This window comes from Balaenoptera borealis, assembly GCF_965194805.1.
Source record: "Balaenoptera borealis genome assembly, chromosome: 12".
Taxonomy (NCBI): domain Eukaryota; kingdom Metazoa; phylum Chordata; class Mammalia; order Artiodactyla; family Balaenopteridae; genus Balaenoptera; species Balaenoptera borealis.
The window spans coordinates 45,338,168-45,363,806 of record NC_138869.1 but is presented as its reverse complement, the minus strand read 5'-3'; the positions used below and the strand labels follow the sequence as shown (position 1 = coordinate 45,363,806).

General features: G+C 58.8%; 1 protein-coding gene across 28 annotated transcripts; it reads right to left on the bottom strand.

The window, feature by feature from the left end:
- Positions 1-1,528: 1,528 nt before the first annotated feature.
- ALS2CL (ALS2 C-terminal like) lies at positions 1,529-25,631 on the bottom strand. 28 transcript variants are annotated; one of them, XM_082347348.1, is made up of 30 exons: positions 25,496-25,631; positions 24,277-24,514; positions 23,887-23,978; positions 22,932-23,053; positions 19,719-19,844; positions 18,752-18,972; positions 18,355-18,420; positions 17,740-17,905; positions 17,110-17,241; positions 16,279-16,398; positions 14,781-14,839; positions 14,571-14,637; positions 13,929-14,125; positions 12,784-12,849; positions 12,253-12,351; positions 12,001-12,162; positions 11,154-11,265; positions 9,955-10,032; positions 8,988-9,118; positions 7,586-7,759; positions 7,332-7,428; positions 7,009-7,166; positions 6,361-6,429; positions 5,269-5,442; positions 3,997-4,039; positions 3,366-3,395; positions 3,106-3,167; positions 2,849-2,998; positions 2,456-2,552; positions 1,529-2,037 (listed from the first exon to the last, which is right to left on the bottom strand). In XM_082347348.1, the coding sequence occupies exons 4-30, from the start codon at positions 23,016-23,018 to the stop codon at positions 1,978-1,980; spliced, it is 3,003 nt and encodes a 1,000-aa protein (XP_082203474.1). In that variant the 5' UTR covers positions 23,019-23,053; positions 23,887-23,978; positions 24,277-24,514; positions 25,496-25,631; the 3' UTR covers positions 1,529-1,977. The 28 variants fall into 28 exon arrangements, 24 of the variants coding, with proteins under 24 accessions (XP_082203474.1, XP_082203475.1, XP_082203464.1 ...); XM_082347349.1 differs by having other exon boundaries at positions 24,355-24,514; XR_014232628.1 differs by lacking the exons at positions 24,277-24,514; positions 25,496-25,631 and having other exon boundaries at positions 2,849-3,012; positions 23,887-24,134.
- Between the last annotated feature and the right edge of the window lie 8 nt (positions 25,632-25,639).

Genomic DNA, 25,639 nt, shown 5'->3' with positions numbered 1-25,639 from the left:
GTCTGACACAGCAGCCCGAGCTGCCCTGGGAATCTCCTGAAACCCTGTCCAGGGGCCCCAATTCAGGAGGTGTTAGGGAGGCCCAGCAAGAGGATGGGTGAAAGGTCCTGGTGAATCTGCACTGCGGTGAGCGTGCACTGATCCTGATGGAGCCGGGGAGTGTGCGGTGCTCTCTGGAGTGAGGCTGCAGCATCGCACCAACTCAGGGCTGCCCTTGGGCAAGGCTGTTGTCACTTGTTAAGGGACAAGAACTACCTGACAACTCCTGGAGAGTTGCCATAGTCCTGGGTGAGGTGCATGCCCACGGCATCCTGGATATCCTTACCCTTCCTCAGTTCAACCCTCTTCCAGGGACTCTGCGGGGACACCACAGGAGTGTCTGGCAAAACCAGAGCCCAGGACCTTTCTCCATTCAAGCTGCCACATTTGGCGGAACAAGCCAGGGAAAGCTCACCCCCGCTCCTTCCTCTGGAGGCGGCAGTGCATGGAGGCAGCTGAGTCTCTCCACTCAATGCCCCACAGTATCTCTGAGGGTCCTTGGATCGCCCCCTGCTAAATCCTTGGGGATTCGGCCTTGGGCCCAGGCTTTCTTGGAGCCTCCCTCAGGGTTCTTTTTATGGAAGGCACACCCAGAGCCAAGATGTGTGACCCAATTTGCTGACAGTCCAAGGCATGGGCCCGGCAGCTGGGGCCAGCTTGTCCTCCAGGGCTACGCCCCTGCATAAACCCACCCTCTCCCCATGCTTTGCCCTTGGACCACTTCAGAACACAGTCACCCTGCCTACTGTCACACATCTCCTGTTAGGGCAGGGGGAGCCCCTGCAGGCCACCTGGCCCAAACTCCTCCATGTGGGGAGGAGAAACTGAGGCCCGGCAGGGATGAAGCTGCCCCGAGACCCAGTTCTGTGTTTCTTGGTTCCACACTAGAACCACTATTTAAATAAACTCCTCCCCTCCCAAAGGCTAAGGAGCTCCCAATGCCTCCCTCCCCAACTCCTGTTGGGGTCCTGAGCCAGAGGTGCTTATCGGTCAGGGCATAGGCCAACCTCATGCCTCCGTTGTCCCTCCTGCACGCAGGCCCACAGAGGTCATAGGTGTGTAATTCCCTTGGCACCTGCTGGCAGTGAGGCAAGCAAGGTGAGTTTCCTCCCCTGCCCCCAGCCTGCTCCAGCACGGCCATGATATGCGGACTGTAGTTCAGAGACCTCCAAGCCCACACTCTCAATTGCATACCCAGCAAGGGGAAGGGCCTTGCCAGAGGCCACCCAGCAGGTCAGGGTGGAGCTGGAGCTGTTCCTGCCTTGCAGCCCTGAGAGGCCAGCTCTGCCCTGGGGCAGTCGGGAAGAAGGCAGGTCCACAGGAGACAACTCATGGGAAAAAAGCCCAATAAACGGAGCCATCACTAGCAGCTTGGAGCCTCTGACCAGGAGAGGAGAAATGGAATGACACAACCCAAGACACAAGAACTTCAGTTACAGCCCAACAGACCAAAGTCAGACTTACGGAAGGATGCCAGAAGTCAGCAAGATGGATGGAAGGCCCTTTACAGACCATGTAGTCCACCATTTTACAGATGGCAACACTGAAGCCCAGAGAGGCTCAATAACTTGGAGGCAAGGATGAGGCAAGGAGAAGCCAGGGGCTCCTTGTCCCCAGTCCATGAGCTGCTGCAGGTCAAAAAGGTCACCCGAGGCTGGCCTAGAGAGTGGCAGGGGGCAGGGGAGGGGAAACCACCAGCTCTGGGGCCACACCCATCGCCCTCACCCTCCTCCCAGTCAGGACAGCAGCAGCATCTCCCTGCAAGAAATTAAACGCTCATCTCCTCCAAGAGCCACCTCCAGGGCTCATCCTGCCTTCTGTCCTGTGGGCCACAAGGGCCAGACTGGGCCATGCTCACTCCACGGGAATTCCACGGTGGCCCCTCTCAGCTCTGCGGTTTGTCCAGGAGAAGCTGAGCTACCACGGTTCCCTGGAGTTCTAGCGGCTGGGCAAGCGATGCAGCCTCATGTCCTCCTTCTGGATGTGCTCGTAACAGGACTGGCGGGAGAGAGGCGAGGCTGAAGCCAGCTGGCCTGCCTGCTTCAGCCACATGCACAGGCTCTAGGGCCTGACACTGGGGTGCACCCACCTCCCGGGCCTGGACCACTGTGTCTCCAACTCAGCCCTCAGCCACAGTCTGCAAGGAAATGGGCCCTTCCCTCTCCTATTGTGCTCAGGGGTGCAGCCGGGAACACACTCAGCCCTGGGGATCCGAGGGCCGGGATGCACTGTGCCCACCTCCCCCCACCCAGCCCTTTTAACAAGGGCAAGAGCAGTGGCTCTGTGAGGACCCTTCCCATGGAGACACACAGAAGCTGTGAATTTGAGCTCATCCCCGTGATGGTGTCTGGGGTGAAAGGGGTCTGCCCCAGTGGCCAGGGCATTTCTGCCTGGGCCCGCCGCCTCTGTCCCTCACCTCCAGGGCCGTGAGCAGGAAGTCATACAGGCCTCCTGTGTGGATAGGGGCCATCATATCACGGATCAGGTGGATCTCGGCTCCCAGGTGCTGGATTCTGGAGAACCACCGCCACCACAACGAGAGGGAAAAGGGGACCTATCAGGGACAGGCACCGAGCGGCCGGGAAGGAGCTCTGGCCTGGGTGGCTGGACACCTGGGGTGTGGTCCCTGCTCTGAGTTTGGCACCCACAGGACCCTGGGTGGGCCTCTCTGGGCCTCAGCTTCCCCATGTGTACCAAGAAAGGCTGTGTCCATAAACCCCCATGTTCAAAGACTTTGGAGTATGTCTTGGTTGGGGGTGGGCAGGGTGGGAAGGGAAGCTCCGGCAGCCCACCCCCAGCTGGGGCTCACTGGGCACGCGACACCACGTAGATGAGCAGCGACAGCAGGTCGTCCATGGGCAGTTTGTGCTCCTGGCCGAGCAACCGCGACACAGTGGCCTCAATTTCCCCATATGTCCTCTCCAGCACCTCCAGCTTCTCCCGGGGGTCCACCGTGGTGCTGCATCAGGGTAGCTAGCTCCAGATCAAGGCCCTCAGGTTCAGTCCCAACCAGGGGCCCCAACACTCCTGCCACCCACGCCCACCCTCCCTGGGCTGTGGACTCACATCATCTTCTGCAGACATTCCGTGGCTGACAGGAAGCACTTGTCTCTGACCAGGGAGTATCTCTGCGTGGTTGGGGGAGTGGGTTAGATGAGGCCGCAGCCCCCCAGCTCTGTCACCTCCTCTTTCCCAGGGTCAGGGCTGGCCCCCGAGCCCCTCACCACCCACCCCTTCCCCATCACTGGCTTCACAACAGCTCTGCCCAGAGGGTTGAGTGACCCAGGGCAAGTCACAGATCCACTGTAAGCCTCAGTTTACTCAACTGTAAAGTGGGGTAAATGGACTCCAGGAGGCTGGGAGGATCAAAATGGAAAAAGAAGATAAACATCATAACAGCCAATGGTCACTGGGTGCCACCCAGTTCTATGTCAATGGCTCTTGAGTCCTAGGGCTTGCTGAAACACCAACTCCAAGTTCACTCCCTGAGTCTCTGACTCAGTAGGTCTGGGATGGGTCCAAGAATCTGCTTTTCTAACAGGCTCCCAGACGATGCTGATGTTGCCAATCCAGCAAACACAATTTGAGAACCAATGCCCCTTGTGTTCTGGCCCACATCTCCCGACAACAATCACATGAGGTAGTACTAGTACTGCATCAGGGACTACTTCTACAGATGGGAAAACTGAGGCACGGAGATCAAGTATCTCACCCAAGGTCGTACAGCCAGTAAAAGGGTGGAACCTATGCTTGAACCTGGTCACTGTGGCTGTACACTCACCCACATGGGAAATCAGAACAGTGCAGAAAGCCTGCCATCTCCTCCCTCACCCGCTTCTGCAGCTTCTGACCAGTGACCATGAGGCAGAGAGCTGCTCGGAAGCCTGGGCAAACCTGGGGGCCCAGCTCAGGATCAGGCCTCCCTCTCCTGGGCAGGTAATGGGCCCACACTCTCACCTGATTGGTCGTCAGCGTGAGGTCCTTGAGGGGCCACAGGTGCCTGAAATTAAAGCAAGATGGGAAGCTTTGCCAGGACCAGGGTGCGGGGTCTGAGGTCAGAGGGCAAATTCCCTGCATCTCCATGTCCCCCAGGAGGGCTGAGCAGGGGAAAGGGGCAGGGGATGCACAATGGCATCTGGGAACGCTTGTGTGAAGCCCAGGCAAGAGGAGGGCAGGAGGGATTCCCTGAGGGGCAGCCCTCCATGCAGCCCCAAAACACGAGTGGGACTGGGACACAATGAGGAGACAGACGGGCAGTGCTGCAGGCCAGGGAACCCTCCTGGGCAAAGTCCTGGGGGTCAGGCCAGAGAGCTCAGTGGTGCAAACTGCTCCAGGGGTTCAGTGAGCTGGCCCAGGCTGGTGGGAAGTAGGGATGCCACACAAGGCAAGTAGAGCCAATGGAGCAGGGAGGCCAGCATGGAGGAGGCGGCACTGAGGCAGCAGGAGGGGTGGGGAGGACGGACACTTGCAAAGCCATGGACAACCAGGTCTCTGGGCTGGTGCCTGGTCAGATACAGGAAACATTCACCACATCGGAAGGGGAAACAAGGTTTTTTGGCAGGAGGGGGAATGGGAAGCGCCATCACCTTGAGACAAAGGGGACCAGGTGTGGGAGGAGAGAGTGTGTTCATGCCCTCAACACTGGTAGTATCAATGGATCAAAGGGGCATGGAGGAGAAAGAATATTTTGATGACTGAGGGGAGAAGGGAGGCCCTGACCTACTTCTGGAACAGTCCTCGGTTTCCCCTTGAGGATCTCCCCTCTCCCACTCTCAGTCCAAGAGCTGGGAGCAGGCGACCTTGCCCCAGCCCCAGTGGTAGATATTGAGGCCAGCCTGGCCAATCTGGGCCGCAGCCAGCATTCAGGGGCACATTCAAGACCCCAGCCAAGCCAGGGAGGAACTTCAGAGGCTCTGCTGGAGCTGTTGGGAAGGAGACACCAGCTCCCTGTGGGGCCTGAGCTGGGAGAATATAAACCTCGAGTGGCTGGTGCCATATTTGTCACCATACGGGGGAGCCAGAGACAGCCCAACAGAGAAAGAGAGAAGTTGCTTCCTTTATCATGCAGCTGACCACCCAGATCCAGCCACACCTGAATCCAGCCACACCTTAGAACTTCATGGGTACACAAGCCAATTAACCTCCCCGCTTTTTTGCTGAAGACAATTTGGGTTTGTACCCTCTGCTACACAATAACTCTGGCAAACGTGGCGTGGTAGGGAGGCTTACTTCTGTACGTCCAGGAACTCAAGCAGCTTGGTGTCGGGGAAGAGGCTAAGGTTGGCAATGCCCTGGCTGTAGAGGCTGTCCTCCCTCTCATGAAGAAGCAGGTAGAGCGTGAAGAGCTCCGAGTAGAAGCTGGGCAGGACAAGGGGTAGCACCAACCTGTGCACATGCAGTTCCCTGAGTGAGAGCCACCAGGACAGGTCAGGGTCAGCAGGGTGGGCGTGGGGATCTATTTGAGCTGCCCCTCAAAGAGCCCACAGAACTCCTCGTCCCACCACAGTGTTCCTGCCTCCAGCCTCCTCCATCCCGGAGAAAACCCTTCCCAGCCTGTTCTCAGTCATTTCACAACCAATTGTCATCTGTGACTACCTCACGCTCTCAGTTGACTTTGAGAACCAATATGGCAGCTGAGGCAGAATTTTGATCCCCATTTGATTGAAAGCAAAACCAGGGCCCTGATAGATGAGTGACCTGCAGCAAAGCTCTCAGCAGCCATTCCAAGCTAGTCCAGTTCTGCCTCCTAGTTTTCTGTGCTTCCTAGGACTCAGGGGGAAGTTCTCCCTAATGTCTAACCCCATTGCCCATGCCTCCTGCAATGCAGTAACAGAAAGACCTCTCTGATCAGGATCTCTGGGCCTGGAATCTGAAGGCAAATTGTAAGGTTTGGTCTCGGGGGACTGGGGAGACAGATTTAGTGACCCACTTAATTCCTGCTCTGTGTGACCTCAGGCTCAGCCCCTGCCAGGCCTCAGTTTCCACATCTGTGCACAGGGAGAAGGAGGTGCCTGAGGCAGCTGCTCACCCGCCATACACCCAAGAGATGAGGGTGGGATAACATGTTTAGAACAAAGATGCATTTGATGCACTGTGGCAGTGCCCCTCCCCAGGTTGCTCAAGGAAGAGAGGTCATGGATCATTCTGATTCTTGAATGGTCAATGAACAATATTTGGTCAACAGCATGAACCCCTAACATTTCCCAAGAAATACCCTTTTCCCCCGAGGGAGGGCCCAGGAGCAAAGGTATAAGGACTCCCAGGACCCGAGCTTGGCTGCACCAGGGCAGAGAACCCCACAGACCTAATGGGGGCAGTCACCTTGTCTCTGCATCTTCATCTTCCTCTGGGGCTTGGCCCTTGCACTGTAAGGCAACCTGCAGCAGACCCCTGCAAACCAAAAGGAGGGGTGGCGTGGCTGCCATCTCCCACAGGATGGGAGTCACCAAAGGCCAGGCAGGTGGGCTCCGCCCCCATGGAGCCTGAGGCCTGCAGAGCCCAGCGGCCCAAACCCCAGCAGTGAGGTTGGGAGTACGGGATGTCCGCCTGAGTGTCCTGGAACCCTACGACAGAACTAACTGCAGCATCTAAGGTTTCAGTTTATAGTGTTTGAAGAGGTCACAGCTCAGCCGGGACAGGACAGGAGATGGTGTCTGAGCCCAGGTCAGGCTCAGCTTGCAGTGGGGTTAGAGTTCTCCTGGGGTCAGGGCTAGCCCAGGGCCTGGCTGGGGCTTGGACTCTGGCTGCAGTCAGGCCTTGCTATCACCTCCCCACCCTCTAACCCCTATGCTCACCAGCTGCATATTAACCAACCCACCCTGTTTCTCTCTCGATCCAGACCCAAGGCAAAGGCACCCTTCCTACCCAGGGTACCAGGCAGAGCTGATGCTTGGAAAGGGCAGAGCTCCCCCCACCCCCCCGCCCTGGGGTCACAGGGCAGTGGTTGTCCCCATGTGCCACCAAGCTCACCTGTAGGCGGCCCAGAGTTCCTGGGCGTGCTGCTTCACCTCCTCCTGCGCCAGCCCCTGCAGGTGCTTGTTGGCCCCAATGCCTGAGTATGTGGCCTGGAAGGTCAGCATCAGAGTCCGGAGCAGCTTTCCCAGGGGATGCAGAGAGTTGTTCAGGGCCTGGGCAGGTGCAAAGGCAACAAAGAGATACTCAGCACCGTGGGCTGGAGCACAGCATGCCCACGCAAGACCCCACTTCTTAGATGGGAGCACCGAGGCCCTCTCAGCAAGGGCCCACAGGCAGGCCTGTCCCCTCTGGTCAGCACCCTCCCCTGGAGCCCTTACCTTCCTGAGGCACTGCTGCAGGGCCTCGGGCGCCCGGTGCTGCAGCAGCTCCTCCAGGATGTCCTCCATTCTGCCTGCGTGGTCCTCAGGGTGGGTCCTGGGGCACCACACACACACACACGTCTCTCACCCACGCCCAGGCCTGCCCTCTCTGGGAAGCCTTCCTCCCCTGGCCCACTCAGAGCCCCACTGACCCCAACACTGAGCTCTGGATGCCCTATGGGTGCACACGCCCACGCATGCCTGGGCCTCACCTCTCGCAGCACAGGTACTCCTGGGACTTGCGCAGCTCCCTTGAGCTCTGCACGTGGAAGCCCAGCAGGGCCTCCCGCAGGTCTCCAGGGCAGCCAGCTTGAACAAAGTCCTGGAAGGGGCCATAGACGCCCTGCCAGCGGTTCTCCACGGGGAAGACGCCCAGGCCCAGCTGCCTGCGATGGAGGCAGTGGGAGACATGGATAGGGATGGAGCCATGCTGGGCAGGACCCTGTCCAGCCCTTGGAGAGGTGGGGATATCCAGCCTGGCCCAGAGTCAGGGCCCAGAGTCAGGGCCCAGGTTGGGTGGATGGAGTGGGGGATGCAGAGCGGCCTGACCTCCAAGGCTCCAGGAGGAGAAACGGGAGGCAGAGAAGGGTCAGAGAGAATCTACTCCGTGGTAGAGAAAAGAGACAGGGGCACACAGAGCACTGGAAAAGAAACAGAAAGATCTGGAGAGCTGAAGGCCAAGTCCAGAGAGTGGGGTCTCGGCCTAGAGAGACCAGGGCCCAAATCCCAGGATTCCCCCGCCACGGGACCCCGCTCTCCCTCCTACCACACCTGGGTCCTTCCTGAGCTTGATCCTGTCTCAGCCAATAGGCCTAGGGGTCTGGCCATGTGTGTGTCTGGTGCAGTGTCTAATGGAGGAGCACTGCTCTCCCATGTCACGCTCACAGATTTTCCTACACCTGCACCCAACCTGGGCTCACACCCCTAGGGTTTGCCATCCACTTTTAGCTCCTGCTATCAGGGAAAAGAAACATGCAGGGACAATGTGTCAAGTAATCAACATGTGAAATGCTGGCTGGCACCATTAGAACCACCACCCATACCTCAACAGACATAGTAAGAGTCACCACCTGAACAAGGAAGTTTTCCAAGGAAGTTTTCCAAGGAAGAACTCTGTCCCCATAGGGAAGAAGTCCATCCCCTTCTCAAATACCCCATGATAGGGACAGTGATTCCACTTAGTAAGTTTCCTTCTTTACCCTGGCTGCCAGGGAACTCAGAGCCAGGCTAATGCTTGATTATAAGGCTTATCTGCACCTCCCTTTCTTGTAAGCTCAACTCACACTTTAATTTTCTATCTTATTCTTGTTTGTTTTGTTTCATAAACTGTCTTGTACCCTTCCTACAAAAAAAGCAGGGTCTAAGCAAAGCCTACACATAGTATTTTTCTCCAGTTTTGTGGCATGTGGAGTTACCGTCACATAGCCCTTAATTCCAAGAGTCTCTGACAAGGGTTATGTGACCTGAGCTCTCTGAACTCTCCAAAGAGCTAAGAGGAGGTACAGAAAAGCCGTTCTAATGAGACCTGAGTCTTTAGGGTAGAAACACAGATACACACAGACACACCCCCCAGAAAGGCTTCAGAATACACAGGCCAGACGGTCAGTCTCTCACCTCTTGCGGGTACTGCCTGGATCTGGAGGGAGGGCAGCTGTGTCCAGCACACCCTGGGTATGCAGTCCTCTCCCTGCCCCACTGCCAAAAGAGCCCTCCAGGGTGAAGCCATTAGGGAAGGTGACCTTGCCCTGGAAGCCGGGAGACAGATGCAGGGATGTCTGTCCAGCTGCCCTTCCATCCCATCATGACAGGCCTCATGCCTGTCCATCCTGGGTCACAGAGGCTAGAAACTGATGGATGGCCTTCCCACCATCCATTCAATCTGCCCCACCCCAAGGGGCTCATAATCCTCCACCCCTGCAGGAGCCCCTGACTGTGCCCACCACCAAGGGGCTCATCTCTGAGGCAGGAAACGGCGAGGGAGACAGAGAAGGGACTCACGGGTCAGAGTGGGGAGGACCACCACTGGGTCCAGAAGTAGGCAGAGGCCTAGGGAGGACATGAGGTATCACCAGCCTTGAGGAGGGGCAATTCCTTGCTGCATGGGACTGTCCCATTCACAGCATTCCTAGTCTCCATCCATTAGATGCCATAGTACCCTCCAGTCAAACAGCCCCCACATTTCCAAAGGCCCCAGCAGGGATACAACTGCCTTCTGCGAGGTCAGCTCAGGCAGAAACATACTGAAGGACAACGCCTCCAGGGGCACCTGTCCAAGGCACTGATGGTGGTGGTGGAGGGGGTGGATCCCTATCTTGGGGGCCAGGAGGGGACACAGCCAGGAGACCACCAGCACCCTCTGCACCCAAGGCAAGCCTACCTATCCCCTGTTGACTCACACCCGATCAAATCACACCTCCGCAGCAGGGAATGATCGCTGCACCCACCCCCTAGATGTAGTGGAAATGGGAGAGGCCCTCCCTTACCTGCTCCACCTACCCTCAGCCCTGGATCCAAGCAGGGAGATTATAGACCCCAGCCAAGGTCTCAGCAGGGAGTGGAGTAGGGTCTCAGTGGCTCTCACCTTCCCCACGAGGGTCAGGTCCCTGGTGAAGGTGCCCTCATACAAGGAGTCGTCTTCAGAGAGAAGGATCCCTGGGCCCTAGGGAAGGAAGCGGGGAGGGTAGGAGCAGTGGGTTAGGAAGGGCCAGAAGACTGGCGGTGGGGAGGGGAGGTGGGCAGTGACCCATGGGCAGAAGGGTCCTGAGCCTTGCCATACCTCCCAGGACTGTGCCTAGGTGGGATGCCAGCCCCTGGCCTGCTGAGCACTGAGCACAAGGCCCATGGACCTCGACCCTGGGTTACCCTGATCGACACCCTGGGACCTGGCTCCTCCCCTCCAGCAGCCTCTCTCAAGAAGCCTCCTGGGGGACCCTTCCTTCCCACCTACAGCTCAGGAAGTACTGGGCTTTTCCTGAACCATCCCCACTTCCCTGTCACTGACCCCGGGGACAGCGGAGCTGAACAGGCTCCTGTGCTGCATCAGCTGCCAGGAAGCTCAGAACCAAATGGGATACAATTTGTGTTCTACTTATTCCTGAATCTATTTTATGTGCCTATTCTTACCTTTTCTTCCTCCTTCAATCCTTTCCAGGACAAAGTATAGATAAACAAACAAGCCACAATATCAATAACAGCCATCAGGCCAGAGCTTCACTATGTGCCAAGCACCTGGCAGGGTGTGGGTGAGGCAGAAGGTGAGGGCTATGCCCGGGCGCGGGAGACCTAGGCTTGAGCTTCAGTTCTGATACTCAACAGGATGCGACATTGGGCAGGTTCTCTGACCTCTCCAAGCCTCATGTTTGTCACTTTTACACTAGGGACAATAACATGACCCCAGGGCTACTGGGAGGATCCCACGAGATCATGTTGGGAGGCTTAGCCCAGAGCTAGACACCCAGTTAGGGGTCTATAAACATGGGTAGTAGAAGCTGCTGGCATCCTCATTACTGTGCACTTCATTGTTGCTATTTTACTGAGTCATTATGATAAGTAGTTCACCTGAGCTGCTGATGGGAAAACTGAGGCTGGGAGGGGAAGGGACTTGGCCAAGGCCAGGGTAGGTGGGTGGCAGAACTGGATTCCTGCCCAGGTTCTGGCTCCCTCCAGCACGTCGGAACCCCGCTTCCTGCCCCATCCACCACTGACCAGTCTCAGTTCAGCTTTGGAGCCCCCAGAGCAGGGAAAGGGTAGCTCAGGACGCACGTGGGTCACTGCACTCACCACCATCTTGTCTGCCTGGAAGGTCCCCTGGTAGCAGACACCTGCCTGGGTGACCATGACCCCTGGGCCATGGCGTTGGTCAGCCTGCCACATGCCAATATAGCGCTCACCCCTGGGGGAGGAAAGAGTAGGGCCAGAGTTGGATCAGAATTGTTCCCATGTACCTTCTGTGTGTTCTGCTGGCATGGGACCGGGGTGGGGGGCAGGGGTCAGATAAGGAGCAATGACATGGCCTGAATCCACTCAAGTCAGACATAGGGCAGGTGAGGTCAGGACCTGCAAGAGGAATGAGGGTGGAGGAGGAAGGGAGCCTGCCTGGGGGAGGGCATCCTGGCAGGCTTCCCGGGAGAGGTGGCAGGAAGGACAGATGGAGTAAGGGTGCCATTTAACATATGCAAAGCCATTGAGGTAGTAGTGTACGATAGATACGTGGGGACGTTCAGCGGTCTAGAAGGCTGGGGGGTACACAGGTGGCATGGCAGGCATGAGGTCAGAGGAGCAGGCAAGGCCTCAAATGTCAGGCCAAGGACACTGGGCTCTGTCTCAGCCCAGAGAGCCTGGAAGGGCTGTGATCCTTTGATAGGACCAGATCAGGGGGTCAGAAACTCCTCTCTGAAAGCGCAGGGAGGGGCCAGAGTGGGGGGGCTCCTGCAGTCAAGGTCAGGGTCCCTCATCCTGAGCCTCAGCAACAACCGAGGGAGTGGAAAGAAAGTGAGGGGCTTCAGAGAGACTCTGGGGGACAGATAGAATGGACCCAGTGATGACAGGGAACCCGTGCCCTGAGGCATTTGGTCTGTGAGGGCCCTCTCTGCCCCTCAATCCTGTTGCAGGGCTGCAGAGCACTCACCTGTCGCCGTCCTCCTCGATGCCATAGCCACTCCTCTGGCCCCTCTCCCAGTGGCCCGTGTACCTGCAGGGCTGAGGGGTCTGCGGGGTGCTCTCAAGGACCCCAAATCCATGCCGCAGGCCTTCCTGAAAGTAGCCCTTGTACACCTCGCTGGTGCTGTACCTGGGGAGGGTCACCAATGGCTGGCCCTGCCTCCCAGAGGACGAGCCTGTCCCACGAGCCTGTCCTGCCATCAGGCCAAGGGTCACTTACTCACAGATGCCATAGCCGCACATGCTGCCTTCCCGCCAGTGGCACTTGTAACAGTCAAACTTATCCTCGGAGGCCTGGGGCACCAGGCGGATGCCAAAGCTGTCAGTGTGGGTGGGCAGGGAGGGAAGTCAGCACTGGGGCCACAGCCCTGGCCCAAGACACCTGTCACACCCTCTCCATGCCCAGGAGTGTCCCTGCTCTTCCAAGGGGGCTTCTCAGACAATGGGGAGAATCTGAGAGGTGCTGAGCCCCATCTTGCTCCCAAGAGCCCCTCAGGACACCTCATCTCCACCCCAACCCCCATGCACCCTGGGAGGGCCTTCTGGCCCTGGACCACTCCCTCCATGACCTGCCCCCCTCCTCAGGCCTAGTTTCCCCTTTAGGACAATGAGTGGAGCTGGGCCACGTGGCCTCCAAGTTTCTGCTTGAGGTTTGGGAATTTAGGATGGGGCCAGGCTGGTGACAGTGGAGAGGGGTGGAAACCACTCCCTGCTTGCCCACCACACAGTCCCGTGTCAGCCCCAGCCTTACCCGTGCTCCAGGCCCTGGCAGAAATCCCCCACATGATTCCGCCCGTCTGGCCACTTCAGGGTTCCCCTGGAACACAGTCGAGGTCCACGGGCATCAGGTCCATGGGCACCAGACCCACCAGACCTTCAACACACACAAGACCCCCAGCCAGCCTCCACCGCAGACTCTCTCCAAGGCCTCGATCCCCCTTGGACTGGACTCTCTGCCCCAACTCAGCCTTCTTCTCCAAGCTTTATGACCCCACATGGGCTCTCAGCCCTTCTCTACTCCTGGCACAATGGCCCCAGCAGCCTCACAAAGTGCGCTCCACACCCAGCAGGGAGAGCTCTGGAAGCATCTAGGTTGCCTTTTTCCCTTGACCAACAGGAAGCTCAGAGCTAACCTTCAAGCTCAAGCCAAATGCTAGTCAGTGGGGTTTCTACCATCCTTGTCTCCTCTTCTGACACAGCACTGCTTTTTCTGTGTTTTTGTTCATAAGCTTCCTCAAGCCCTTTCTGGAAGCAGGCAGGGTATCAGAAATGAGTGGAATGCTTGCAAGCGTAACCTTGGCGAGTCCTTTCTGCTTTCTGGGCCTTGGTTTCGCCAGCTGTAGCACAAGTTGGGGCCATGTTCTTCAAAAGTCTATCTGACTGTGGGGACGTGTCGACCCGCAACTGAGGCCAGGCTCACCCTAGAACCTGCCCTGAGGCCTGAGGAAAGTCATGCCAGTCTCTGGGCCTCAGCTTCTGCACCTATAAAGGGGGTGATAACACTCCCCCAGAGCATTCCTGTAAGGACTGAGGAAGACAGAATGTCTGCAAAACATTTCTACCATCACCAGACAATGCTATGTAGACACGAAAGTTTTCTTCCACCCGCCTGAGAACAGAATGGTAACCGTGGGCCCTGCAGGTCGGCTTCCTGATGTCTCCCCCACGCTCGGTAGCCTCACTGCCATCAAGACTGTATCTGGCACAAACCTACAATGGGCCAGGTCCTGTCCAAGAGGACTTAAGAGAGACTCTGGGGGACAAACAGAATTCACCACAGGGGGTAAGAGCCTTTGGTTCATGCCCCGAGGCAATTAGGCCCATATGGGTCCTGTCTGCCCCTCAGACTCCCAGGAGGATCCCTGCCTGGCTTGGCCCAGAGCCTCGGTCACTCACTTGCCATGGGGCCTGCCCCAGTACCACTCGCCCTCATAGGTGGCCTGGTTGAAGTGGCCCTCCGCACGGAAGGTGTATGCTCCACAGCGGCAGGTGGGGGGTTCAGAAGGCTCCAGGCCCGCCCCCAGCACCGGGAAGTCCTTCTTCCCACGCAAGGTCTGGCACACAGCCTGGGTAACCTTCCACTGCCAGGCCACCTGCGGGGGGACAGGGAAACATAGGACAGGCCACTGCTGCTGGAGGCAGCCCCTCTAGGAAGCCTCCTGGGGCAGCATCAGGTATCACCCTACCCACACCCCACTCTTATCACTTGCGGGGACCTCCAATGGCTCCCGCGCTGCTCCCTGGGGCCTAATCCAGACCTGAGATAATTGTTTGCAGCTTCGGGCCTGCCCAGAGAAGCCAAACAGAACCTTCGAACAGGCCCCAACTCTGGCTTCACAGAGAAAAACACCTGTTCTCTTCAGCATTCTGATGCCTGAGCCCAGGCTGACCCCTGACTCACTCTGACCATGACTCCAGAGGCTTGACATTCCCAATGAGCCTCCAGGGTTGTATACCTGTGCCCTCCCCTTACCCTCCTGTCACCTTCCCTCACTCCCCTGACCCCACTCCCCGAATTCACAGTCCGCCCACACTCACCCGGCCCTGCGGGTCCTTGGAGCAAAAGGAGAACTCTTCCTCAGGCGTGAGGAGGTGAAACATGCACCTAGACAGATGGAGCTGATGAGTAGGCCCCAGCTCTGTCCAGGAGGGTGCTGAGGGAGGGCCCAAGTCAGAGCCCTGGGGTGGGCAGGTTACATGGGGTAGAGGGAGGGAAGGCCTGGGGTGTCATTGGATGGGGGTGCTCACCCGTCCTGCCCAGGTTCCACCCACACCAGCTTCAGATCAAAGGTGTAGACACTGTGGCCCTGGAAGAAGATGGGGCACAGGTGGGCAAGATGCTCACCTATCCTCTGGTCTGGCCTTGCTCCCAAGCAGCAGCTCGCTGGCACATCGCTGGGTGTCCCCAGCACGCTCAGTGCGGCACGCCCAGCACTGAGTCCCACACCACCCCTGCCCGTTCCCCATCTCCAGGGCAGCTCCTCCACCTCCCTTCCCACCCGAGGGCCTGGCCAGAAACCCAGGATCAGCCTCCTGCACTCCCGACATTCTGCTCCATCAGGGCCACCGGAGTGGTCTTCTGGAAATGCGTGGATCTTGTTAGCCCCTGCTGGAAACCTCTCTAAGGTCCCTACGGCTGAGCCTGACACCTGAGACCACACAGACCACTCCCCTCCACTGCCCGGGCCTCCTCCGTTTGCCACAAACTCTCCTCAGCCTGAACCTTTGCATGTGCTGTTCCTTCTACTTGGAATGTCATCCCTGCTCTGAGAGCCAGACCAAACCTCCCTTCCTCTGGAAGATTTTGTGGAGTGACCTTACACCTGGCAACAGACACAGGTGGAAGCGGTACCAGGCCCAGGCCTGAAGGGGAGGAGGAGTGTGCCAGACATGGGCCAGGACAAGAAAGGGTCCAGCACAGACAACAGGACGTGCCAAGGTCCAGAGATGGGAAAGGGCTCAGCACTTTTTAGTGACAGTATCTCTTCAGTGTACCTGGAGCACAGAGGGTGAAATCGGGAGTGGAGGGAAACTCAAACTGAATCAAAACCCCAAAACCAGGCTTCAGGAGACACAAGTTTGGATGGGCAAGGAGCATCCCTTCTAGGCCTCAGCCTCCCTATCTGCAGGGGAGTTCCAGGCTGACACTCTAGGGGGATAGAGAAGACAGTGCTCTGGCTATCACAAGGGCAATACAAGTTCAGGGGGAACTAGGCACAGCCAAGGTTATGGGCCACATAACAAATCCCAAACCCTAGTACTGGCTCCCTCCTGACTTCTGTAATGCCGAGAGCCCGGGCACTGCTGCTACATGGAACTCTTCTCTAGAAGCCTTGCATGTGCCCTGAATGGTTCATGCAGCCCTCCTCAGCCACTATGGGCCACCTATGACCATTGTCTGAGGTTCCTCTCCTATGGGAGGAAGAGAACTAGGAGTTGTCTGCCATCTGCTGAAGGACAAACTGACAACTGTCCCATTTTACAGATAAGGAAACTGAGGTGAAGACATTTAACAGGGATGCCAGCTGTGGAGAGTTGAGACTGGAAGAGCCCTTCTCCATAGCCCACACTCCTTCAGGGATGGCTCCACCTGCTGCCCCCACCCTAGCACTCTGCCTTTCTGTCCCCATCACCTCCCCAGGCCCAAGTTCTCGCTCCCAGCCACATGTCTCTTTCCTACTCCTTTTTTCAACCAGCTCCCAGACCCCCACTGTGACCCCAAGACCTCTGGCCAGCCCCACCCTACCTGTAGCAGGACAAGGGCATCATCAAAGAGCAGCACACGCTCTGCCCTCAGTGGGGTGACCGTCACAGGTATGTCCTGGCTGTCTTGCAAGAGTCGGTGAGCGGGGGTACAGAGCACATCCTGGCGAGGCGAGGAGGGAGGTGCAAGGCTCAGGGACCTCTGTCCTGGATGCTGCCGGCCACTCCACTGCCCGCCTCTGCCCCAGGCACCTCCCCCCAACACTCTGAGCATCTCCTGGAGGCTCCCAGGTCAGTGATGGGCACTGGGGCTCCAAGGTGGCGGGGGGGGGGTTCATTCCTGGCTATACCCAGCAGGACAGCACAACTTCTCTTGAAGCCTTATTTTGTCCTCCTCCACCCCATCTCAGGCCACGGCCCCAGCCAAGCCTCCATCAACTCTCACCCAGGGTTCTACAATCCCTGCCTCTCTCTGGCAATTTTTGTCCCCTTCACTTGTCCTCCTAATTCTCTGCACTGGGCCCCAAGCCTGTCACGCCCTGTCAGAGCACAGGGGAGTTTCCTTCCTGCAGGGGCAATACAGGCAGTGACTCGGGGGTGCAATCATTCAGTGACATCCCAGGAGAGAGGGTCGGTTCTGCTGACCACTCTTCCCCAGAGCCAGAAGCTCACATCCCAGCCCAGGAGGTGCTCAGCAAATGGGTGAGGATGGCTGGACAGGGGAACGTCACAGACACCTGCTTTAGCCACTGCCCCCCACCCAGGTGGGGAAGCTGAGGCATGGAGAATGCAGCAGCAGGCAGCTCAAGCTACCCAACGGGCCCCTGCCGGACGGCAACCCCTTCCCTCACTGCCCCTCAGGCCTCAAACTCACCCTCAGCCGGCTGCTCAGAGTGTGCCAGAGGGCCTGTGTGGCCATGGCCTGGTCCAGCTCCTGCCTCATGAAGGACTGCAAGTTCCCAAAGACTGTGGCTGCGTGCACCAACAGCTCCCGGGCGGGGTGACGCTGTAGGGGGACAGAGCAGCCGGGGCGGGGTATTATCAGAATCCTCTCACACCCTGTGATGACTGCCCCAGCCCTGGCCTGGCCCCAGCTGGCCAGGAGGGCTGGGTCTAAGTCTAAGCTTTCCCTTTTCTCCCTGCCGGCCCCTCCTCTGGTAGTAGGAGGACGCTTCCAGGGGATTTAGGACCATTCGATGACTCCCCCAGCTGGGGCTGGGCCATGTGTCCTCACACCCAGTACATGATTCTACATCTGTTCTCCGGGTCTCTGCTGGCTCCACCAGGGCAGGGCCATGTACCTCAGATACCCCAGGGCAAGGACATGTCCCTTCAAACCCCCCAGAACAAGACCATGTCCCCAAGGCGTGGCCAGGTCCTTCTCAAACCAGGGTTCCTGAGTAGGCAGGTTCCCTGAGCCAGAGGCCCGTTTCTCCCGTCCCTCAGCTTCCCCACGGGAGACAGGCCTGATAACCAGCAACTCCCCGTCACCCCTGCTACCTACCTCCCCAACACTGTCCCCGAGGCTCAGCAGGAGGAGCACGTACTGCTGCACATGATGGGTGAGTGGCTGGCGGAGGGCCTGGACCAGCGCTGTGCCCACCGAGCCCTCTGAGTTCATGCCCGACAGGAGCTGCCGCAGCGCCTTCCGTTGGCCCTGCCAGTACTCTCTGAGTGGAGGGAGGGCCACACACCCCTTCACTCTCCCCTCCTCCGTTCCCGCACCTGCCACCATTGCCCCCTTGCCCTGGCTAATCCCCCAGATCCCAGGACCAGTCCCAGACCCCAAACCTCTCTCCCATCAGAAAAACAGTGGCTGAGTGACCCTCTTGGAGATTTGGTAGCAGTATCTCAGAGATTAAAGCCCACCCTGAGTAGCAATTAGGAATGCTTCCCCGCCCCTGGGTCACCCCCGCTAGTTGGTATATGGATTCTGCTCACAGCCTCACTAGGCTTCCCTCCCTCTCTTCAGTGTGGATCAGCGTGTAATTGCTAGAGCCAGGATTGCTCAGGATGAGTCCTGGGCCGTGACACTCACTGCTCTGGGGACGTGGCTTCCCCAAGCCCTCCCTCCCAGACACCACCAACTCAGAGGCCCACTGCAGCACTCCGTGCTCACCTCCTCCTCTTTACTGCCTTCTGAAAGGCCTGCACTGCCACACAGCTTGTGTAGGACTCGAGGTACCTGTAGGCAGCACAGGGGACACCCAGCAAGCCCAACCCTCAGCTCCAGACCCAAGCCCCTGCCCTTTTGGTGTCCCCAGATCCCACCCACTGAGTGGCTGCAGCCCTGAGGGCCTGGCTCTGGGCACTGGTGACCTTGAGTCTTAACTGACCCAACTAGACAATTCTAACTCAAAGTCTCTTTTCCCTGGGAGGCCACCAGGCTCAGATCTGGGGTGCATGAGCCTGCCACCAGGCTAACACCCAAACCCAGGGCTGAACCCAAACCTTTGCCGAAGCCCTGACCCAGGTGAGTCCCAGTGCCAGCCCCAGCCCCGCCTCGGCTATCTTACTCCAGGTGGACCTGCAGGACACGGTCAGCGCTGTGCAGCAGCAGCAGGGATTCCAGACTGATGGAGTCCGGGTGGCGCAGCCTCTTCTGCAATGAGTGCAGGCTTTCCTCCGTCACCTCCCACAGCTGCTGGGAGCTCCTGTGCAGCTGCTGCAGGAGCTGTAGGCACTCTCTGCCCCAGGGATCTGAGGGCTCTGGAGTTGGGGCAGGAGCACAAGCACACTGTGAGGGGAACAGGGCCGCTCCACCTTCCAGGGAGCACGCAGAGGCCCTGGGTGGTCACCCGACGGGCAGCAGCACCCCTGGCCCTGGAGCTGCAGCTAGGGTCCCACATCCCTGGGGTCCTTGGGACAGAACTGGAAGCCCCTGTGCCCCCTTGAGCTCAGCAAGGGATGGGCAGGCTACAGCAGTGGGCAGCACGCTTGTGGATTCAACAGGGGCACGTGTGCACCTCCTCACTAAACAGGGACAGCACTGATGACCTAGGGCCACCAAGTACAAGAATTCCCCCTGAGTTTCAGAGCTTCCTCAGGTCCAGAATGTGGAGTCCATAGGGTTCTGTAGTCTCCTGCCATTCACAGATGCACCAACAGAGCCCCCAAGAGGAAGGCACCTGCCCAAGGTCATTTCGCAAACCGGGCATCCTGCCTTCCAGTCATGCCCTGGGTGAAAGCAAGATGAGAATTCAGGCAGAGAATCCAGGCCTGTGCCCTGGGAGAGATGGAACATCGCCTCCGTTCACAGCAGGTCTGGGCTAGAATGAGGTTCACAGCCTGGTTCCCTGGGGTCCCTTTGAGAAGGAAGCAGCCAGCAACTGGGGGTGAGGGCCCTGGACCCATCCGAAGACACCCACACCAAATGTCACCGCTCCCATCTGCAGCTGAGAAAGCTGTAGTCAGAAGGTCCAACAAGGGAGGACTCCTGTCCCTAGGACGGTTCCTGCATCCCCCACCCTCCCCTCAACTCACCGGCCTCCAGAAGGGGCTGGAGGACACAGCTGTTGATGCGTGCGAGTGTGGCTGAGAAGACCTCCTCCAGCCGCAGCAGGGCTGCCTCCTCAGGGCTGCACATGGCCAGGGTGCCAGACTCAGGGCCTGAGAACCAAGCACAGATTAGAGCGAATAGCAGCCATGGGAGCAGGGTGCCCTCTCAGGCCATATGCCCAAAAGCAAGGCCCATGACCACCCTACCTCAGAACTGAGCAAGGAGCCCAGGTCACCCCGAAGGGGAGTTTCTGAACTGGCCAGTGACCCCTGCTCATGCTCCACTTGGGCCCAGCTGAGGGGAGCCCGAAGGAGTGGGAGAGAGGGCTCAGAACTGCCAAGGGAAGCATCTATTTTTTACCCAAAAGGCAGATGCTCCTTAAGCCCTCTGGCCTGCTCATTCCTCTGCTCAAACACCCACCATGGCTCCCAAGGGCTCAGAGTAACAGCTAGTAGTGCTCCGACCTAGCCCTCTCTCCACTGACTCTCTGGAAACAAGGACATACTCTCGGAGGAGCACAGCCTTTATCTCAAGGCCATGGCTCAGGACCCCCTGTCACCCAATAGGGCTATGTAGGAGAGGTCTGGGGGAAGTGGGAAATTTCCTGCTGGAGCCATGAAGGATGGGCAAGAAATAAAGAGGCAGAGAGGAGGACAAGGCATGCAGGTGGGGGAACCATGAGAGCAAAGGCTCATGGGCATGAAGGCCCAGGCTCTGCAGGTGGCCCACCAAGAGCTGCCTAAGTGGCTAACAGAGGAGCCATGGAGGGCCTCAGAGTGGGGGAGTGATGGGATTCAAAGTCAGACTTGGGGACACGGACTTGGTGACAGTTGCAGAGGAGATGATTCCAAGCCATGAGAGGGTGAGGTGAGTGTGGGCAGGAGCCAGACCCTTCATGCCCCCCTGCAACCTGCAGGACAGGTTCTACTCCAGACATGGGGGCCATGGGGGTGGGCAGGTCTTTGGACCTCCTGCCCTGGACAGCGGGACCCTCCAAGAAAGCAGGATCACCTGAGAACGCAGCCTCCTGACTGGAGGGAGGGGGAGCAAGGGGCCTGGGTTCAAACCCACCCCCATAGCCAGGTTGCATCCTCCAATCAGACACAGCCCTCTCCTACCAGACCTGGCAAAGGAGGTCATCTGCCCAGATTACGTGACTGTACATCTCAGGGTTGAGAATTAGAGTCTTTTAACCCCAGACCCTCAGACTCAGCCTCTCTCCGACTCTGACACTCTGAGGCTCTGAGTTGGTTGATCTGGGTGGGGCTGTAGACATAATATGAGGCGATACAGACAGACCCAAAGGACCAAATGGGAAGGGGTCTCATCCCTCCCCACCCAACCCCAAAGACACCAAAGGGCATTCCAGGCCCCTGCCAGAGCCTACAATTCCCAGGGAATTGGCTCTGGGGCAGAGTGAGATGAGTGCCTCAGAACTCTGGCCAAGGGCCCAGGCCCAGGCATTCCTGCCCCACCTTTCCTGCTGTTGTTGCTTCAGGAGGGCGAGGCCTTGGGAGGGAGAAGCAGGAAGGAGAAATGGCTGGACACCCAACTGCAGGCTTCTCTTTCTGCTGGCCCCCTGCAGCAGCCCCAGCCCCCTGTGGAGGACTGGGGGAGGGTTGCTCCAAGTCAGCTCAGACATACCAGGACAACACAGCCAAGGAGTCAGGGGTACAGCAAGTGCGGTCTGGGCCCATCTGACCCTCACCCATATCTCCAGAAACTGGTGGAATGGAAAGACCCTTTGGGAAGTGACCTTTCCACCCTCAGCTGGCACTCTGTCGGGGTCTGAGCTGAGAGGTGAGGACACTAGCTAAAGGTGGAGGGGGGAGGGTGCAGCCAGGATGGGAGGTACAGACTAGGAACCAGATCAGGGTGAGCTGGGGACCTGCAGCAGATAACCCACTGTTGGGAGGCCTTGCACATCAGATCCCCGACACTTACCTGGGGCCCACCCCAACCAATGCCACACCCAGGGCGCTCCTCTCCCCCTTCGGCTTCCTCTCCTTGCCCCCATGGGGCTGGCAGAAGATCCCCTACCCTGGACCCATGGCTCACACCTCAGCAGCTCCCACAGGACCCCCTTCTGACCTCTGCCCAGCTATTCGGACCTGGCCATGCCCCAGCTTATCCAGAGCCCTGCTCTTCTCTGGGCTTCAATCACCTCCTCTGTGAAATGGAGGTCTGACTAAATCACAGCTTTTCAAACTATTTTAGGCCTCCCTAGAAAGGATAAACCGGTGGAGGGGAGCTCCTCTGGGTATGGGGACCTGCTCTTCAGTCTCCCTTATCTCTCAGTGCAGCCTGGGGCCCCTGAGGATGTCTTACCGACACAAACTGGCAACACTACTCTGGGACCCTTCCAGGTCTGTGGCCCCAAAAGGATCTCTAACCCTAGGAAACCGAGTCACACTGCCCAGAGGAAAGGCCAGAGGTTAAGCATGGCTGGTGAGACGGTGGGTGGGGAGAAGACTGCAGTTGAGGCTAGACATCTGGTCTGGTGGTCCCGAGAGCCTCTGCTCCCAGGCTAGGGAGTTCTGGGGCTTCATCCCGAAGGCAACGAGGAGAGTGTGAGGGCAGGGGCCAGGCCAGGCATGAGTGTGCCTGAGTGTGTACACTGGCGAGGGAGGAGGAAGAGGTGCTGAACCTAACACCCCAGGGACCCGGCAGGAGTCTCCCCTTTCAAACCCCAGTCCCACCTCCAACCCACTCCTCTCTGGTTAAGGGCATGGCCTCCTTACCCTCTCACTCCATCCAGCTCTAAGGTTCCTTAGTAGTAGACTGCACATGATGTACATATGGGGAAACTGAGGCCCAGAAAGCAATGGGAGGGCCCAGAGGCACTAACTGTAGAGCATGTACAGGGCTCAGACCCAGGCCTCTGGCTCCCAGTCCCACCAAGCTCACCTGAAAGGCTGGGCGACTCACCTTAGGGCACACAGCAAGTACCTAGGCTTCCCAGGCAGCCTTCAGGTTCACCACGGGGCGGGGTGAAGACAGACTGGCTAGTCTTGGCGTGTCCAGGTGAGTCAGCTGCCAGTCCCCGTGGCAATCTAACCAGCAACCAGACCTGCTCTCTCTCTCCCTCTCTCTCTCTTGCATTCTTGGCCTCTGTCCATGCTGGGTCCCTCTCTCCCTTGCCTCCTCCAAGGCCTGGCCCCTCAGGTCCCTGGGCCACACCCTGTCATGGTACTCACTCTGTTATTTCCTGGTCTGGACAGGCAAGGAAGTGCTGCTTGCTGTGGAGGCTTTTTCCTGGGCTGCCTTGTAATCCCCTTGATCATCCAGCAAACTCAGGGGTAGGCAGAGGAGGGAGGAGCTGCCCAAGGGAGGAGGCGCGGAACTGTCACAGCTGACGGGTCCCAGCCTCCACCTGGGCCCCTCCCCCCACCCTCCCCCCGCACCCCTCCTCTGCCCTTCCGTGGCTCCAGGCTTCTTGTCCTAGACCCCACCCCCCACCTTCCCAATCTCTCTGGTCGCTTTTTTCACAGCTTTCCTTCCTCTTCCTGGCCAGGCACATGCAGTCACTGGAATTTCCCAAACATGGGATCCAGTTCCCACCACCAGGCATTTGCCCATGCCGTTCTCACTGCAAGCAACACTAGCCGGCGTCACCTCCTCCTGGCAGTCTCTCAGGCTGGGTGAGGCCCCGTGGGGTCGCCCCACAGCCCAGGCCAAGCCCCTGGGCACTGCCCACGTGTTTGTCTGCCCTCGTGTCAGGCACGGGCCCAGGGAGGCTGTCCCGTGGTGACAGGGTGACCAAGGGGCAGGGAGGACGAAGCTGAACCCCGCTGGGAGGGAGGGGCCTTCGGACAAACTCGGACGGCCCGGGTGTGAGCGCTGCCGGGGACCGAGGAGTCGTGGAGGGCCGGCGCGCGGCGGCCCGAGGGGGCGCGGAGACTAAAGTCCCACCTGGAGCGAGGAGGGGCGGGGAGCAGCAGGGCTCTACCCCAGACGCGCGATCTCCAACCATCCCTTACCTGTGCGGCGCGGAGGCGCACGCCGGGAAAACCGCCGCGGTTGCTCTCTCGCGGACGCCCGCCCCACGTCGGCCCCGCCCCCGAAGGCCCCGCCCCCGAAGGCCACTCCACCCCAACCCCGCGTCCCCGCTTCGCCTCCCGGTACCGCTCCGAGTCGAGGGCGGGGGCCTGCCTGGAAGGAGGCGGGGTTTGGCGTCCATTCTCCCCCGCGCACTAGGGCTCTCCTGCGGTCTTAGTCTGCTGTCTTCCGGGGTCTGAAGTCTCCTGGGACGCAGTGGGGAGTGGGAGAAGGAGGAGAGGAGGTGGGAGCTTGACCCGCCCCCCGCTCCCCCCAACACACACACGCACACGCTCTTGCTCACGCCCAGGAGAGCCGGGGTGTGTCTAGGAAGCAGTCTTGGTTTCCTCGTCCCGGCGGGGTCTTTTACAACCCCCCTCCCCTCCCCTCCCCCCCGCCCCCATTCTGACTCCCTGCGGGCCTAGGTGCAGCCCGGTGACCTTCCTCCGCCCGCACCAGTCACAGGGGCCGGCACAAGAGGAGCACCAGGTGGGTTCATGAAACCTGTGGCCGAGAGTAGGGTAAACCGAGGCTGCCCCCGGTGGGCAGGGCGTCCGTGGCCAGCGGCCACTCCTGAGTAACCTTGGGAAAGTCCCCTGCCCGCACTCCTGAGTCTCAGCATGGTCCGGTAGAGCGTGAAGCCAGCGGTTGTCTGCGCGCCAGGGCCTGCGACCTTGGAAAAGGTGGTGGGAAGCCTTGTTCCAGCGGACATCCCGGCAGGGGGAGGGCGCACGGTTCAAGCCTGTAACAAAGGAGTCTGCTGTCTGCCTCCGGTTCTCCATTCACTTACCGAGGCACGCGGATTCCAGGGAATGACCCACGTCACTGCCCCTTTCACAGCTGACAACACTGAGGCCGAGAGGCCCCATCCAGAGACAGGCAGTGGAAATGCAGAAAGGATGGCCCACCAATGCTCTACTCAAGTCTGAGCTGGTGGGAGGCATGCCCCGTCCTGCCAGGCTGAAGAGAGATCCCCAGTGGAGTGGAGTACATGGCGGGTTGCAAGCGCTCCTTCACAGATGAGCAGGGTCTTGGCGGGTTTGTGAGTGGCCTGGCACATTGCGGTGGGCAGGCAAGAGGTCTCTGGGGCTTGGAAGGAAGGGCCAAGGGCTGAAGAGTGGCCATAGCCACATGTGGAGACAGCAAGGTGATCCAGGAGCGTATGGTCCCACCACTTGGCAACAAACAGGGCAGGCAGGCCAGGCCCTGAGCAGGAGGGATCTAATCTTATGCTGGGTGTCTCTGGGCCAGCCCTTCCCCCTCTCTGGGCCTCAGTTTCCTTATCTGTACCTGTAGCTGAGGGAAGGCAGTGCTGCCTAGGCTCAAGCAGGAAGAGAAGCGCCTTGTTGACTTCCTCCCCAGAGCCTAGATTTCCTGTTCAGCCACATCTAGGGGAATTGGAAGGCTGGGGGCTGGTCTTCCCTCACTCATTCCCCACTCACTGGGTAGCGTCACAGCCATTGCCAAGCCCAGTTTTACACCTGATAAATGGGGCAAGACCTGCCCAGCCTCTCTCCCAGCGTTGTTGGTAATTTGTAGTGCCCGGTAGTGCCCAAAAGACAGCCTCCACTTGGTCCACCTGCCCTTGTCCCCCTGCAGTACAGCCCAGGGCCCTTACCCAACCCCACCACAGATGTGCACACACCCACCTGCACCTCTCCTACACCCCCTGCACACATACATGACTCCACAGTCACAGGAATGTGGTGGTGTGTACACTTACCTGTGTCACACGGACGCATCTGCTATTGACCCACTGGCAGGGCCTCCATATCGCATAACTTGGGTGGCAGCTCTGTACATGTGCACATGTGTGCAGACTCACACACTGCTCCATGGAACGCGCACTGAGAGACCCAGGCATGCA